Source organism: Ictalurus punctatus, chromosome 1 (assembly GCF_001660625.3).
Source record: "Ictalurus punctatus breed USDA103 chromosome 1, Coco_2.0, whole genome shotgun sequence".
Lineage (NCBI taxonomy): Eukaryota > Metazoa > Chordata > Actinopteri > Siluriformes > Ictaluridae > Ictalurus > Ictalurus punctatus.
The window spans coordinates 22,316,580-22,334,162 of record NC_030416.2 but is presented as its reverse complement, the minus strand read 5'-3'; the positions used below and the strand labels follow the sequence as shown (position 1 = coordinate 22,334,162).

The window sequence follows — 17,583 nt, the reverse complement described above, 5'->3', positions numbered from 1 at the left end:
AACTCATCCAGTCCAACCTAATTTAGGCTTATTAGCTGATTGGACCAGGGAAAATGTCAAAACATGAACAGAGGTGGTACTTCCAGGGCTGGATTTAGAAACACTAGTCTAACTGCTCACACACATTTGACAAGAACAGTGTGGTAGAATAAAAACTCATCACATTACACACACACATTACTGTTTGGACTGTACCATTTCATGTGTGATGGGTAAAAAGTACCTGCAAACATGGGCACTATATTACCATGCGATAAAATAAGCAACAATTTGTGTTTTAAATGCACACACTTTCAAACTGCTCAGGTTAAAGCGTTGAATATGTTCCATATCCTTTTTGTCTTCTAGCCACCTAAAACAAACCCAGTTCCAAGCCTGTGGAATTTACCAAACATAATTATATTTTGTCTCGCTGCTTTGAAACGGAACCATTCTGAAATTTATACGCCCGTGTTTTTCTTAGCTATGGACGACTCATTTCAGCTGAGTATCATGCCAAATGCCTCAGAAGTGTGAGAGCGGTAATTGCTTGTAAATGAAAAAAACGGTTTTATGCTCAGTGGGGCCAAAGTGAGGTCCTGAGACTGAAAATGGATGAAGACTAACAGCTTAAACATGTAAACAGATTTAAAAAGAGCAAAGAGGAAAAGTGACAAGAAATATATACTTGCACATGGAGAACCCATTGTACAAAAAACAAAAAAACCCTCATTTTTAAAGTTCATCCTTGATTAAGATCAACAAAAAGTTTATTTGCTCCTTAACTGAGCACACTAGGCATTTTAACTATGCCTTCTCTATATGCATAATCATTACTGTATTTCAGATATTTTGTGAAATTCTTCGTTCACCTTCTTTACACTTAGGAGCAGTACCTCAGTTCCACCTAGTGGACACGATAAATCTCATCTCTCCATGGACACGTTACATAACATACCTGCTACATATCAGAGGGAGAATAGACAGAAACACATTCGTTAGCTGTAGAGTGGTTTTTATTGTAGTATTTAAAATTGCCACATGCAGATCAAGCTACAATAAATCACTATGTTTGAACAATGTGCAATGCCATAATCACTCCTTTTGGATGGTATAAGTCAAGCAAGGCACTTGTGTCTTCAGGTCTGGGTCCAGGTCTGAACGTTGTTAAGCCTGGTTATCAATTAAGGCACTTTGTGTTTTGACACCACTGAAAAACTTGCAGGTTGCTTCTCAGTCAATACCATGTGTGCAGTAGAACACTTGTGTTAATTGGTTACTCTGGGCAAAACATACCAGATGCATTTACATGCTTATTTATTAATTACAATCTTTACAACGTGACCAGTTCACCGTTTACAATACTCTTGTCAAAAGAACACACCCAGACCACTTTGAAGTTAAATCGAGTTCATAAGAAACTCCACCGATTCATGACAACAAACCTTCATTCACCAGACAATAGGATTCAAAATCTACAATATTTAAAACTACAAACTGCCATCATATTCCATCCACTAATATGTACTTGAACAAAAAACAGTGTACATACAGTGCAAAATGTTAAAATAGGAAGGACATGAAAAAGGCACATGAAATTTTGAACAGAAATGTTTCACTCAACAAAAATCATACATCCACACACCCATTTCACAATATCAAAAGCAAAAAGGAAAGAAATGTATAAAAAGTGACCATCCATCAATTGCTCAGCAAATCAATGCATTGTAGTACCAAGCGTCAGCAATTAAATATAATCAGAACGTCTTGTTTACTCACCATTGACAATGAAACCTTGGATTTAGAAGATGTGAAATGTTTTAGTGCATGCATAGTTTTACATAGTTAACCATTAGAATTGAAAAACTATACCATTACAGTCAACTATAAACATGGCCTACCCAGCACTGATATGACATTCTAGTTATTGCATGACACTATACAACACATTTTTTGTATGCACATTTGATTATCCCTCCAAGATCGACTGCAACACAGGGTGAAAAAGCACCACCATCATCACCATGTTAGCAATACAGATTAGCGTTTAATATTACAGTTCTGCGCAAGTGTGATGCAGCAGTGTTGCAATAGTGTAGGGTGTGCTTATCTCTCCCACACACTGCCTCCATGGGGCTCCAGTAAGGGCTGCAAATAAACAACCCCTTTTGACAGCCCCATGGCCATCAGCAAGTTCTGAATCACATGTTCTCATCCCTACTGAAATTGCTTGAGGTCAAAGTGCTTGACTAATGTGAAATAGTCAACCCGACAGAGAAAATGAGCCTCCAGTAAAGAGTGTCTTCACTATAGGTAGAGAAGGTTTGTAGCAGCAATATCATGCAGACTCATATTCGTGGCTGGATCACTAAAGTAAATGGACTGTTGAATAGTACCGCACCATCACCATTTGTCTTAGGAGGGTGTTTGAGTTGTCCCTTTAAGAATGCAAGTAGCAAGTATATAAAGACATGAGGGTAAAATTGCACCAGTAAAGACACTTCATGAAATACACCTACAATATGAAAATAACAAGTAAGGGTAGATATGAAAAACACATACTTCAGCCATTTATCCTATAATACACTCGTTATGCTACTACTCCATAACGTTAAGGTGAGAAGTAGCACACTCCAGCTCTCATATACATGCACACACATCCCCACGTATGGAAGAAAGATGGCTCAGCTGAAATCTCGGTTGGGGAGGATGAGTGGGGCCAGAAGGGTCCAAAGGTACAGAGCCAATCCCAACCAACTGGAGCAGATCTTCACCCACACTGCAGGCATGCTGCTCTGCATGGCCTGGGTGGTAATGTCAGGCCTGTGCGGAGAAAAAAAAGGAATAATAATAATAATAATAATAATAATAATAATAATAATAATAATAATAATACACATGTGCTTAATGCATAGGACACATGGCATTTGATCTTGGATGCCAAAATATGAAAACATTTAGGTACTTGTACATAGGGTAGCTTTACTACAGTCCAGTAGCCTTGTGTACTACTAAAAAACTACCAGGTCACAGGTACCTTTCATCAGACTGCAGCGGGACAGATTTCCAGTTCAAAAAAGCAATTTGATTGCTTAGTTCCTTCATGGTTACTCATTTCCTGGAAGGCAGACATTTGACTCAACAACTGGCACGGCTTCGCTCCAATTCACACCTCAAAACCTCAACAGTCACTTTTCCACTGCCAAAAAACCTGATCCTGGCCACATCTCAGCAAACAGATTACACTTTTATTTTAAGCAATGTACATCTCACCGTGGTGCTGTGGATTGAAGCAACTGTTTAAAATAAATAAATAAATAAATAAATAAAGCGACTCCATCTGTCCTGCTGTATTTAAAAAAAAAAAAAAAAAAAAAAAAAAAAAAAAAACCCCCAACAACAACAAAACACTGTTTTAATTCCCTCACTTGTGTACATGAGCATAAATCTGCACATGTACACACAGCTCTGATTTTCTATACACAGGAAACTTTATTTAGAATTGTGTGGGCTGTACCTGCACAGCAAAGTTGGTACAGTAATTCCTGTGTACTATGTACTCCAACATAATGAACAAAGAACATATTCAGGTTTTCCATCCCACTGTCTCATAAAAAAAATAAATAATAAAAATTAAGTGAACTGTTCATATTTACAGCTAGCTTGTTTGTTACCAAGTCCTGCCCCAAAAACAAATACTTTGTTTACTCCTACTGAGGTCATGACAGATATAACCTCTCCCCCCAATACCTGCAAACATCAAATATGAAAAAAGCTCATTTCAGACAATTTGGAGTATGTCAAATTTCACCAGACATACAGCCAAATCAAGCAATTCAATAAGAATTAACAGGTGCCAAAGTTTATGAAAACCTTCTTAAGGTCAGCAAACAAAAATATGAAAGAGGATAGAAAAATAATACATGCATATAAAAGCACCCCCCAACCGACCCCGCAAAAACAAAACAAAACAACAAAAAATTCTTGGCCTTTTTTTACCTTCAGAGATTCACTCAGCAGGGCAAATGTCACTGCCTCAACCAACCGCAATTTTACGATTTTGGACTTTAGGATTTAAAATCTGGGTCTGAACATCACATTTACATGGTTTCAGGTCTGAGTTTTGGTCATAATGAAGACAAACTCTAGGAACTGTAGTCAAAATGTTTCAGTTCCAAACCAGATTTCCATGAAAATTTGTTTTCTTCAGTGGAAAGAGGACTAATCAGTCACATGATTAACTTTAACGACATCATACATGTACATCACACACGTCTATATAAACACCGGGGAATTTCCCCACCATTCAACTGCTGTTCCTAGAATGTCCTCAAGCATACAACACCCTCACTTCCTGCTACTAGACACTACATCTTCAAGTCCTAGTCCAGTATAATATTGTACAACAAACCCACTTACTTGTACCAGTTGGTGAGAGTCATCATGATGTAGAGAGAGGCCAGGAAGAGGTGAAAGTGAAAGAACGAGTAACTATAGGTTACTCCATCCTCCTCGTTATCCACCACTCGCCGCAGGCCGTCCTCTCCCACCGGTCCCTCCACATCTGAGCCATGACCCTCCTCTGTTTGCATCAGCCTGTTCACCTGAGCATTACTGGATGAGCGAATACTGTGAGAAGACAGAAGTAGTGCTTGGTCAGGAAAATGTTCACAATGGCACACTCAAGAATCTCTTACTTTACACCAAATTAGGGGTTGCATAGACTAGCTGATTTGCTGACTAATACATCCGCAATGGGGATGTAGGGAGCTCTCTACCAGTCTGGGAAGTGGATGATTTAAATAAATAAATAAATAAATATAAAAAATTATGTTTATTTTTAAGTTAGGCTGACAGTAAAGATAGATGGCTAAATGTGCCGTTAGTCTGAAAGTATGTACATTGTGTAAGACTATGCTAGAAGTACTCCCCCCCCCCCTTTTGCTTTAATGGAATATAATCACTTCCGTATCACTTTGAAGTGGAGGTGTACACACAGGATTTTTGTTGTCCTTAAGATTTTAGTTAGCACCTAAGCGATATAAAACTGAAAAATAAGGCTGGTCATTGAGCAATAAGGAGGGTTCTGTTGATCGACATGAGATTCCACAATGCATGCTCTCAGTTCTAGAACAAATGTTTTGTTTTCAGCTGAGTCTAGTGTGTCTAGTACATGCTTAAATAGAGCAACATGATACACAGATTTATTATTTTGCATGTTTATTCCACTATTTATTCATGTTATTAAAAATAAAAAACACAAAAAAACAAACCATACAATGAAGCTGGAAATATAATTTGTCTATGGCAGTTAATTGAAACGTGCTTAGACAAAGTGCTGATTATTCGCATTTCACTGCACTAATTTAAAAAAGCCGCAAAAATTCCAAGCTTCAAAATCAGTTGCTTTAAGTGTGGAGAAGCTGATTAGTAGACTATGAATTACTGGTCAGCTAGAAAAATTAAATAGTCTTGCAATCCCCTATAACAAAAACACTGGGAGGCAGATAAAAGATCTATATTAACTAAGTGGGAGAGGGGACTCCTCTCTCAGCAACTGATAGAAACCGCTTTATTAGCATTTTCGTTTGTCGACATATATTGCATATATTGTCTTAGAACTTATATATAGATCTAGAAACATACCCAACCAAAGGTGCAAGGCACATCTTTGCATCAGAGGAAAAGCATCTTTACCACAGCATCATAATGTTCACAGTAAAGATCAAGTGAAAATGTGACACAAATGCATCATTATATTATTTGTTCACATGATTGGACTGGCATGTTGTACCTGGCATAAAAAGTGCAAAAGAGGAAAATGACGAGCCCCACTATGCCCTGGGCGTCCCACCACTGCACGATACCTGGGGCACTGGTTGGTGGGGACTGTGTAGTGCTGACGCTCACATTGGACACCAGGCTCAGAAGGCTGGGGTTACACTCCCGATCTAAGAAAGCCACACAAACACCAAATCAAGAGGAGGCATAGAAACAAACAACAATCTGTAATACATGAACAGGAATAATGCACAACACTGCTACATTAGGTAAACATTAGGACCTTGACCGTATATGGTACGATCTTTAATAAATTTGATTAACTGTCTGCTCCAAGCACCCAACATGCCAAACTGGGAGGTGTATTGGGCCAGTAACTGTACAATTATCACAGAACTGTTCTGATAAGTACTCTGGCTAGAACAGCTTTCCTAGCAGACAAAAATGACAGCAAAAGCCAGTAGTATAATGTCTAACAATGATTCTTTCACATCTCAAATAAAAAGCTATTTAATAGCTATATTTACTTTTCTTGCTTACAGTGCTGTCAAAAAGTATTTACATTTCTTCTGTTTTTGTGCATCTCATACTAAATAGCTTTATATATTCAAACCAAATACAACATAAAACAAAGGCAACCCGACTTAACACAATACAGTTTTTATTTATTTATTGTATTGAAGCAAAAATAAATAAATAAAAATTATCCAACACCCATCACCCATGTGAAAAGAATAATTGCTCCCTTAGACTTAAAATCTGGTTGTGCCACTTTTAGCAGCAATAACTGCAACCAAATGCTTCCAATAAGTAGTCTTTTACTTACTTCTAGGACTAGGACTTACTCCTATGTGAAGAATCATTGACTTACTGCATAATCCAGTTGCACTTGATTTTCAAAAGCATCCCCACACCATCACACTTCCACCATCATGCTTGACTATAGGTATGATGTTCTTTTTTGGAATTCTGTGTTTGGGTTACATCAGTTGTAATGGGACTCCTGTCTTCCAAACAGTTCCACTTTCGACTCATCAATCCACAGAACATTCTCCCAAAAAGTCTGATCATCATCAAGGTGTGTTTTGGCAAAATTCAGACGAGCCTTAACGTTCTTCTGGGTTAGCAGTGGTTTTCATGTCAACACTCTTCCATGGATACCATTTTTACCCAGTGTCTTTCTGATAGAGTCATGAACAGTGACATTTCTTGATGCAATAGAGGCCTGTAGGTCCTTTGATGTTGTCCTTAACCCTTTTACCCCGTATGGCCGAAAAACTGGCTTGCCCGTCTTTGATCTATTCCCATAAGGATGATATACCGGCTTGGTCGTCTATGCCAAATCCCCATAAGGCCGATATAGAGGATTTACAGTGTAAACGTTATCCCCGTAAGGCCGGTGTACTGGCATTACTCTGCTATGATTCCTTATTTATTTAATTATTATTTTTTGACCCGGAAGGTTGATGGAGTCATGACGTCACGCCGTGATTACGTTATTACGCCGGCATGACGATGAAGCTGATCCAAGCGTGAATATTGGTGTAATAATAGAAGTGAACTAAAAATGCCAAAGCGAAAAGCTAATCGTGTTCCAGCTAAAGTTACACCTACAGTGAACAAAGGTACATCTAAAACAGTGAAAAAAAGAGAAAACATACACAGTTACACAGGTGAGAGCGAGGATTCTAGATAGTGACAGCAGTGAAAGTTCAGGCGATGTTGAAACCGAAACTGATAAGAGACGCAAACTCTCCTGATTCAGGCCCTAATCCATCTTCAGCATCAACTAGTGCGACTGACACTGCAGGGGTCTGGAGTCATAACAGGACCATTCCTGTGCATTCGTGAAAACACTACCTGCTGGTCTGATTATCACCAGAAACTTGACTTTAGGCGCTAAAATGCATTTATTTATTTATTATTTACTTGAATTTATTCAAAGGCATTGACCACACTGATGCTCGTATGGTACTTCTAAATGAGTATAAGGATTTTAGAAGCATTTTTTCGTAATTTCTCTAGTTAAGAATTGTGCTCCAAGTTTAGTAAAAACACTGAACTGCTTCATTTTCAAAGTAATATTACACAAATACATTATTATAAGTTGTTTCAAGGCCTAAAAATGTTTAAAATTAAAATATTGATTTTGGCCCAGGAACTCAGGGTTGGCGTGCTGTTTCTCTGGGGAATATAGGGTTGTGGGAACTGGGGTAAGAGGGTTAACTCTTTTGTGACTTACTGAATGAGTAGTTGCTGTGCTCTTGGAGGAATTTTGGAAAGTCAGCCACTTCTGGGAAACTTCACTACTGTGCAGAGTTTTTTTTTCCATTTGGAGATAATGGCTCTCACTGTGGTTCTTTGGAGTCCCAGAGCCTTTGAAATAGCTTTGTAACCCTTCCCAGACTGATGTATTTCAATCACCATTTTCCTCATAATTTCTGGAATTTCTTTCAACTTTAGAATAGTGTGTTGCTGGGTAAGATCTTTTAACCAACTTCATGCTGTTGTAAGAGTTCTATTTAAGTGTTGATTTGATTGAACACGGTCTGGCAGTAATCAGCCCTGATTGTCTAGCTGAACCCCATTATGAATGCAGTTTCATAGATTTCATCAATTAGTAACTACAGGGGCAAATACATTTTTACACAGGCCCAATTCGTATTGGATAACTTTTTTGCTAACTAACCATCGTTTAAAAACTGCATTTGTGTTTACTCGGGTTGCCTTTGCTTCATCTTAGATTTTGTTTTTATTTCTGAAATTAGTATGAGAATGAGGGTAAAGAAGAAAAAAAAAAAAAAAAGAAAAAAAAGAAAAAAAACCCACAGCAATGTATGTAAAAATTGCCATCTTAAACTTCGGTCTAATCCAAAAATGGATTCATATACACCATGGGCACTGACTTCACAAGGTATAATTAAAATCCATTATAAAGCATGCTGTGTATATAAAACAAATTCATAGCACCAACACTGGAAAAGCACTATGATTGTTCCTACAGGAGATTTCCTTACAAAAGCAGTGTACATGTTTTATTCCCGTCACTGTAATAAGTTACATAGAAGTTCAGAAAATACAAACCCAATTTCCAAAGAGTTGGGACAGTATGGAAAATGCTAACAGGACAGGTAGAATTTAGGCCTTATAGTGATGTGACAAGTTGAAATAAGAAGGTAACGTGTAACAGGTGAGGCAATCGTCTAATCATAGTATATAAAGGAGCCTTTTTTTCGGAATTGAGGTTGTACCTCCTCCAATGTAATCAATCAATTTATACACAGTACTGTGCAAAAGTCACATGTAAAGAAATGCTGTAAATCAAAGGCATTCAAAAATAATTCAATTAAACAGAGCATAAAAAGCAGTAAACATTAATACACCAAATAAAGTCAATATTTGGTGCAACAACCCTTTGCCTTTAAAAACAAAAAAAAAGTCGTCTCTAGGGCTGGGCAGTTGTGTTCATTTTAGTACAATTTTGCATACAGTCTGTTTGCTAAATTATATCGTGATATGCATGGTGTATCGTCTGGAGACTCGCATTTGCTTGTATTTTCAGGTAATCCCTGACAGACTTCATTAGGCTTTTTTTCTTCTAAAAAGTGGTCTATTATGTAACATGTTACTTTCTTTACTGATGTACAGAAAAATGTGTCTAAAATTTAATAGTTTAATAGAAATATTTTGAAATAATTTTTTTTTTTTTTTTAAAGTTATTTATTTTTATTTTTTTACCATCCCAATAACGCAGAATTTATAACAAAAACACTTAAGACAAAATTTGTATGAATAATATTGGGGTGCATAAAACTTTTGCACAGTATATGTATGTATATTAATCCTGTAGGAAATCTTTGGGCATATGTATATGCATGTTTACTGGGGGATAACTAGAGCAAACTAAAAACAATCACTTCTCCAAGCCATAAATTAACAGGACACACCATCCAAGGATCACAAGCCTATTCTACAGCATGATACTCACGCCCCCAAATTCATTAACCTGAAGAAGTTAAAGATCATTTTTATCATATAAACCCATGACTTAAACAACCATTAAGCAACTACTGTCATCTTGTGAAGGACTTACTAGGGTTGTTGGTCATGGCAGACCAGGTGACGTACATGGTGTACAAACTGATGACGGATGACTGGAGCAGACCAGATTGTGGAGAGGCATTCTGTGACACACAAGACAAGGAGAAAGTAAAATGAGACTAAATTATCTGAAATCTTCTACAAGTAGTTCTCAAAGTAGGGTCCAGGGTACCCCAGGGGTCTGTGAAGCATAGCTAGGAGGCACATGATTTATTTTGATAATTTTGTTACAGTGGTGGAAATCACAATCCAGCATTATTATTAAAATAAAAATAAATCTAATAATTTTTATTTATTTTGTATTTGAACTCCTATAGTTAGACTATTTAACTGGCTATTTTGGAGAAAATGTTACACTTCAGTAATTCTTTTGTAACTACAACAGGTGCACACAATCAGCTGTAGGTTTCATCAGTGGATGCAACCCTTGACAAATATGAACTGCAGGGATTATTAATTAAGATTTGGAGCTATGCACAGTATACTGTTCTTTTCCTATTCTGGAGATTACTGAGGCAATCACAAATTCGTGTCAAAGCTGTGATGGAGATGACCATCAAGGCTTACTGGCAGGAGATTCTGTGGCAGTCACAAAAATTTTTATGAATTCTTAACACAGAGGCCATGTCCGAATATCCCTACTACCTTATTATACAGTAGGCGAAAAGTAGCAAGCCAAACTAATACTGTGTATAAAACAGTAGGCATGAAATACCCAGATGACCTACTGCTTCCACTGAGATTCTGCAGTATGGAAGCAATGGACACTGTGGCTACTACGCAATCCCATAAGGGAGCGGGACTGGAGTGGAAGAGCGGTCAGAACCTGCATAGTACATCAGATTGTATTTGTGCTTAAAACTTATACTGATCAGTACATACTGCATCAACGACTGAGCAATAGGTACTGAATCAAATGCAGTAGGTTCGGTCACAGTATGTGATTTCGGCCATACCCAGAGTGTCTATATTCAAGACACATTAGCAATAACTTGTCGATGTGGAAGCACATTGCATGTTCATGATCTCAACACATTAGTTCATTTCTCCAGGCTGAAACTGGACTGTGAGAAGCACAAAAACTGCATTCCTTACTGCATCAAAGCTCTTCTTTTTAAGAGTACAATACAGCAGGATGTACATCTGATAAAACCATCAACAAGTGTAGTGAATGATGATCATACCTGTACTTTGGGCAGAATGGACACCACAGAGATGATGACACAGAAAATGAGGTTCAAGCTGATGAAGACTTTGTGCTCGGTGCAGCTGTCAGGTTTGGTGTAGTACAGATAGAAAAGCACCACAGCAGCAAAAGCCAGGACATAGTGCAGGATGGTAAAAAACAGGAGACCTATACACAATCAAACCACATTCTCAGATTACACCTCAGGTATGAGTGTACCCTACACTCAAAAAAGGTCCCCCCCCGTTCAGAGTAATTAATTAGAACGAGCTAAAGTAACAAGTTTTGAACATTTTGTCACAATTTAATTTCATTGGGTTCAATCCACATATATTTAAAACTGTTCACAATACATTTGTATTAAAATTACATGAATCTTTTTTGTTGACAACTGGCTTGGCAGTGAATCTGTAGTTCCTAGCATGCTTTGCAATTAGAGTGCATAATTAGAGTGCATAGGAGAGTAAATTTAGAGATTAAGTGTTATTTTGTGTTTTTCCGTAAAGGGAAAGACATGTTCGTATTTAATGTTCAGTTATGTTCGACATTTGAAGGAGTTCTGTAATGTTTTTGAATTTTGTGGTTACCATTGTGGTTACACTTATGCTTAGGCTGTGGCCACTCAGTGATCTATACTAATGTCAGTACTGACTCCAGTCTTTTCTTATTTTCTAATTATACACATTGTGTATAATGATGAATGAAACTGCTTGTTTAAGCATAAAAAATGAATTACTCCCCAGTAAATTAATTTAGAAAAATTAAGTTGGACCAACATAATAAAATTTTGTTTGACAAATGTAATAAATTTAGACATACTAGAGCAAATTAATCTGAGCTAAACCAACTAAATTGTGTTGATCCAACTAAACGGATTAGTTTCGAATTAACTACATTAAATTGTGTGTAAAAACTTTTCAATTAAATTAAGTAAAGAGTAATGAATTCATTTATTGGGTGTAAGAAAAGCCATCGTAAGGAAGTAGATTCCCAGCCTTACCGAAAAACCAGCCTTTGCTGCCCTCTTCGGCGTTCCTAACCCACACCTCATTCCACGAGTGGGCAAAGTCGATCAGCAGGATCAGCTGGATCAGGATAAACATGAAGGAACCCACAATACCAAAGTAGAACCACACTGTACACACACAATGATAGGTCATAAGACATAGGAAATGACTCAGGAACATTAGTTATAAACAATGGTTAACTAGATTGGTGGATCTTGGACCACACGCTCTACACAATTCTGTGCTTTCTTTTAATACACTTTTTTTTTTTTTTTTAAACCCCTTACAGTGCTTGATTTTTTACATCATGCATATTACTCTACACAAATCATACACACATTACACAGAGGAATGGGAATAAGAACTAGAGAATTATTTGCTGACAACAAACAATAACTCACCAAATAAAGCACTTAAAAGATGTCACTACGGTGTAGTTTATATTTGAAAAGCAGCCACAAAGTAATAAAACCCAGCTCTGAACTCACCATATCGCTCCTGAGTTTCTTTAATTTCCCTCAGGATGAGTCATTTGTGTGCGAAATAGCAGGTACTGATACGACAAGGCACACAGTAACATCTTGTCCTATTTCCAGTACTATATCCACAAATCTCAAAAACCTCATTAAAAAGAATTACTACCTATCCAACTGAAAACATTTTCCACCCACTCAAAATTCATTACTGCTTCTCCACAATGGTTCTCAGAATTCCATTACCATAAATACTATTATTAGTCTGTTCTGTGATTACTGCCCACTGAAATAATGCTGTCATTCCTGGTTTTGTAACTGCACACAGAATTTAAGAATATACGTTTAAATAAAATAATATGCAACGGCAGCATCACAGAGCAACGCCAAACAAACAGATCATCATTAACGGCATTATGAATGGCAAAGTATTTAGATCACCCCCACATCCTTCCATATTTTGTATTACAACCTGGAACTTTAATGGACTTAAATGGGATTATGACATGAATGGACCAAATAAGTCACACACACACACACACACACACACACACAAACACACACAAACACACACAAACACACACAAACACACACAAACACACACACACACACACACACACACACACACACACACACACACACACACACACACACAAACACACACACAAACACACACACACACACACACACACACACACACACACACACACACACACACACACACAAAATAGGACCAAATGTATGCAGACACCTGAACATCGTACCCACGTGTGCTTGTTGAACATCCCATTCCAATGTTGTTCCCCCTTTTGCTGCTACAACAGCCTCAATTCTTCTGGGAAGGCTTTCCACTAGATTTTAGAGTGTGGCCGTGGGGATTTGTGCTCATTCATCAACAAGAGCATTAGTACAGGTGCATCTCAAAATGCCCCCCCCATATTTAATTAAAAAAGTGGAACTTTCTTATGTTCTGGATTCATTACACATACTGTGAAGTGAAATATTTCAAGCCTTTTTTGTTTCAGTCTTGATGATTACAGCTTACAGCTCAGGGAAACCAAAATCCAGCATCTCAAAATATTCGAATAAAGAATTTATAATACAGAAATATCAACCTTCTGAAAAGTATGTTAACTTATGCATGCAATACTTGGTCAAGGCTCCTATTGCACGAATTACTGCATCAGTGCGGCATAGCAATTTTCAACGATATTCTAATTTTATTTTATTTTTTAGATGCACCTGTATGTTGGGCAATGATTTTGCATAAGAAGGCCTGGCACACAGTGTTCCAATTCATCTCAAAAGGTGTTCAGTGGGGTTGAGCAGGCCATTCGAGTTCTCCCGCACTAACCTTAGCAAACCATGCCTTTATGGAACTTGCTTTGTGCAAAGGGGTATTGTCATGCTGGAACATGTTTTGGCTAGGTCCCTTAGATCCATTCAAGGGAAATCTTCATGCTACAGCATACAAAGACATTTTAGGCAATGGTGTTCTTTCAACTTTGTGGCAAGAGTTTGGGGAATAACCACATATGGGTGAAATGGTCAGGTGTTCACATACTTTTGGCCATACAGTGTATATACACTTGTATATACTTGTATGAAAGAAATCCAGGAAAAATCTCTGGAAAAGTGTCAATGAGGGTTTGGTTATTAATAAATAAATGAATGAATAAATAAACAAACATGTCCCAAACTTTAAACATCTAAGAATCTGTTATTAAAAATGGAAAGAATATGGCACAATTGCATTTCTGTCAAGAGGAGGCTGTACACAAAAATTCAGCAACCAAATAAGGAGGGCATTACACCTATATGAAATCCAATTTGGAGTTTGCCAAAGGCATGTTGAAGACTTTGGAAAAAGGTTATCTGGTCTGATGAGAAACTGACCTTTTTGGCCTTGGTAGAAAGCGCTATACTTTGACAGAAACCCCAACAGCCTGAGCTCATCAGCCTGAAAACACTATTTTGGTGATGATAGTATCACATTGTGGGGATGCTTTTCATCAGCAGGGGTTGGGAACTAATCAGGGTTGGTAGTGAGACAGATGGAGCCCAATACAGGGCAACACTAAAAGAAAAAGTTCCAATCTGCAAGAGACTTGAGACTGAGGCAGAAGTTCACCTTCTAACAGGTGAAAGAAAATTCCACTTTGAAACACCACAAATTGTGGAAAAGTTCAAGGGTGGTGAATACTACAGGCAGTTCAAGGCACTGCAGTCATATACACATGTCCACAAAATGCAGTTTCTGGTTTTATACAATTCTGTCATTTGGTGTCCGAAGCTGTTTTGTGATTGGCACCTCTTCTACAGATAATCAACATCACAATATTTACACTATACTAGATATACCATTATGAAATGTTCCATCAGGGATGAAGAAGGCTCCAACAGTGATCCCCACCAAGATTAGGAACTTGAAGAACCAGAATCTGTAAATATAAAAGCAACAGAGTAAATAGTTTAGACTACAGTACTACATGATTATGGGAAGCAGCACCTATGTTCCACTAAGCAATCGTAATCTCATGCATCATACAACAGGTGCAGTAATTCTACACCTCACCCATTCTGAATAGCAGCCCGAGGATCTTTACTGCTCCGTACACGAATCATGATGGCAGCAAAGAGGAAGAAGAAACAGGCCATGGCAAAGCACATGCGGTACACGGATTTGTAGCCCACAATCACATCACAGTTAAACTGGTTCTCGAGCCCTGGTATAGTGCTCCCACCTTGACAGAAGCCAGGAATCTGGAGGAATGTCACAAAACCAAGTAAGTAATGTTATGGTTACACCACACCACCATATCTTTATAGCACAGACGGGATGATGCTGTTCTCACCTTACGAAGCTGAGTCTCCATGCCAGGCAGTATCATAATTATAGACACGAGTGTGCCCAGTAACAGGAAGAAGGAGAAGATCAGCCGCGTGACTGTAGAGTTGTTGGATGATGGACAGCACCCACAGAGAATACATGGGGCAGAACCACACAAACATGATGCCTAGAGAGTTTAAAAAAAATAAAATAATAAAAAAATAAATAAATAAATAAAAAAACACAAAGCATTCAATTAAAAATACAGCAGCTTTCTCTAATGTTTACATGGAAAACCGTGACAAACAGGTCAGTTTACAATGAATCACTTCCTGACTCAAGCAGAGGTGTAGGAGTGGAACAAGTGCATTGTATTCTCTATTGACAGTGAGATTTCATTTTGAGTATAATTCAGAAGCCTGTCTTACTTTCAGTCCTGTGATATGATATAAAGTATAGTTTTAAAAACAAAATAAAGCCCAAAAATAAAGCAGTCAGATTATCGTTAATTTTCGATGACGACAACGAAAACCCCGCATACTCTGTCTTCCCGTTAATGCTACATTGAGATGTAGAATATATATATATATATATATATATATATATATATATATATATATATATATATATATATATATACACATACATACACACACACACACATACACACACACATATACATACATACATACATACACACACACACACATATATATATTTGACAAATAAAAATTCTTAACTGTACACAAGGGCTGTGTGAAAAATATTTATAAACATAGAAGAAACAGAACCTATAACGTTAAGGTGTGTCGTAAACATCCAGCGTCGATGAAAAAGATTCCATATTAAACTAAATAAACAAGAGGACCAAAATTGATCCTTAATCCTCATATAGTACTATATGTATAACCTGAAATAATTACTTTTACACCAGTTTAAATTGCACTAGTATAGCTAAGAGGAAGCCATTTCGGATTAACCGTCTAGCTATCACCATCACATGTAAACACACTACCGATGATAGAAATGTTACGCTGTTACACAGTAAACACAACAGCATCGTCATTTCGCTCGATAAAAGTTACCTGAGCCGGTTAAATTAAACTCAGTGCTAGCTGAAAGAATAAACAGTATATTTCTACACAGCTGCCTCTTAGCAAAGCGAGTCAGCTACCTTCCGTCGGAGTACAACAGAAACTCGTCAACTCAAAAGAAATAAAACACTTACGCAGCTTGCAAGGGAACATAATGCCATACAAGCCCCCATTTTCCAGCAGCCGCTGAACCAAAATCAGGATTTGGTCACTTTGGTGTCCAACAAATCCAAATGCTAACTGGTGAACTAAATAACTAGCTGCTACTTAAGCATTCACACGTTAACGGGTGTAGCTGCGAAAAAAAACCCCACACAGGCTAACTCAAATAATAAAAGTCTTTGGGCAGGACACTACCCTCTGTGCCAGAGTTTATTTATTTATTTTATTTTATTTTTTTTGTTGGTTTGTTTGTTTTTATAAGCGATATCCAACCATAATAAATTCATTAAATGTAACCTGACAACTCAAATATTAGGAAAATGTTGCTCATCATATTTATTTACTGGCACCAAAGCTTTTTATTTCTAAAATGTTCCACTCAAAACCCAAACCACTCACACTGAGTAACTGTTATTGTATTTGTAGAGTAAAAATAAATAAATAAAAATAATTAAAACATAGACCTTTGTTTATTAAAATTGCAATAATGCTTGTTGTTAGGTGATTAAAGAGCTTTTTATTTGGAAAACAGACACCCAAGAAATGAGTGTGACCGGCATAGACAGGGTTCAGTGGATCATGTAATCATGTTCAGTAATCACTTTATCTTGGTCAGGGTTCAGTGGATCACGTAATCATGTTCAGTAATCACTTTATCTTGGTCAGAGTTCAGTGGATCATGTAATCATGTTCAGTAATCACTTTATCTTGGTCAGGGTTCAGTGGATCACGTAATCATGTTCAGTAATCACTTTATCTTGGTCAGAGTTCAGTGGATCATGTAATCATGTGCAGAAACCACTGTATCTTGGTCAGGGTTCAGTGGATCATGTAATACGTTTAATACATTTACATTCACCAGTGTTTTTCCCCCTTTATTTTGAATTTACCAGGGAAAGATCTACTTTCAAAAACTAAGAACTCAAAATTATAGGTTACACGTTGAAAAAAATATTCATATCCCCAAACA

General features: G+C 37.3%; 1 protein-coding gene across 2 annotated transcripts; it reads right to left on the bottom strand.

Annotated features, from left to right (window-relative positions):
* Positions 1–977: 977 nt before the first annotated feature.
* Positions 978–16,767, bottom strand: serinc2l (serine incorporator 2, like). Of its 2 annotated transcripts, none has more exons than XM_017475922.2 (10): positions 16,586–16,766; positions 15,383–15,544; positions 15,103–15,290; positions 14,889–14,968; positions 12,048–12,182; positions 11,046–11,215; positions 9,854–9,944; positions 5,774–5,930; positions 4,399–4,608; positions 978–2,802 (listed from the first exon to the last, which is right to left on the bottom strand). In XM_017475922.2, exons 1-10 carry the CDS (start codon positions 16,622–16,624, stop codon positions 2,664–2,666), a joined length of 1,371 nt encoding a protein of 456 aa, XP_017331411.1. In that variant the 5' UTR covers positions 16,625–16,766; the 3' UTR covers positions 978–2,663. The 2 variants fall into 2 exon arrangements, with proteins under 2 accessions (XP_017331411.1, XP_053538741.1); XM_053682766.1 differs by lacking the exon at positions 978–2,802 and adding an exon at positions 2,860–3,097 and having other exon boundaries at positions 16,586–16,767.
* Positions 16,768–17,583: the final 816 nt, after the last annotated feature.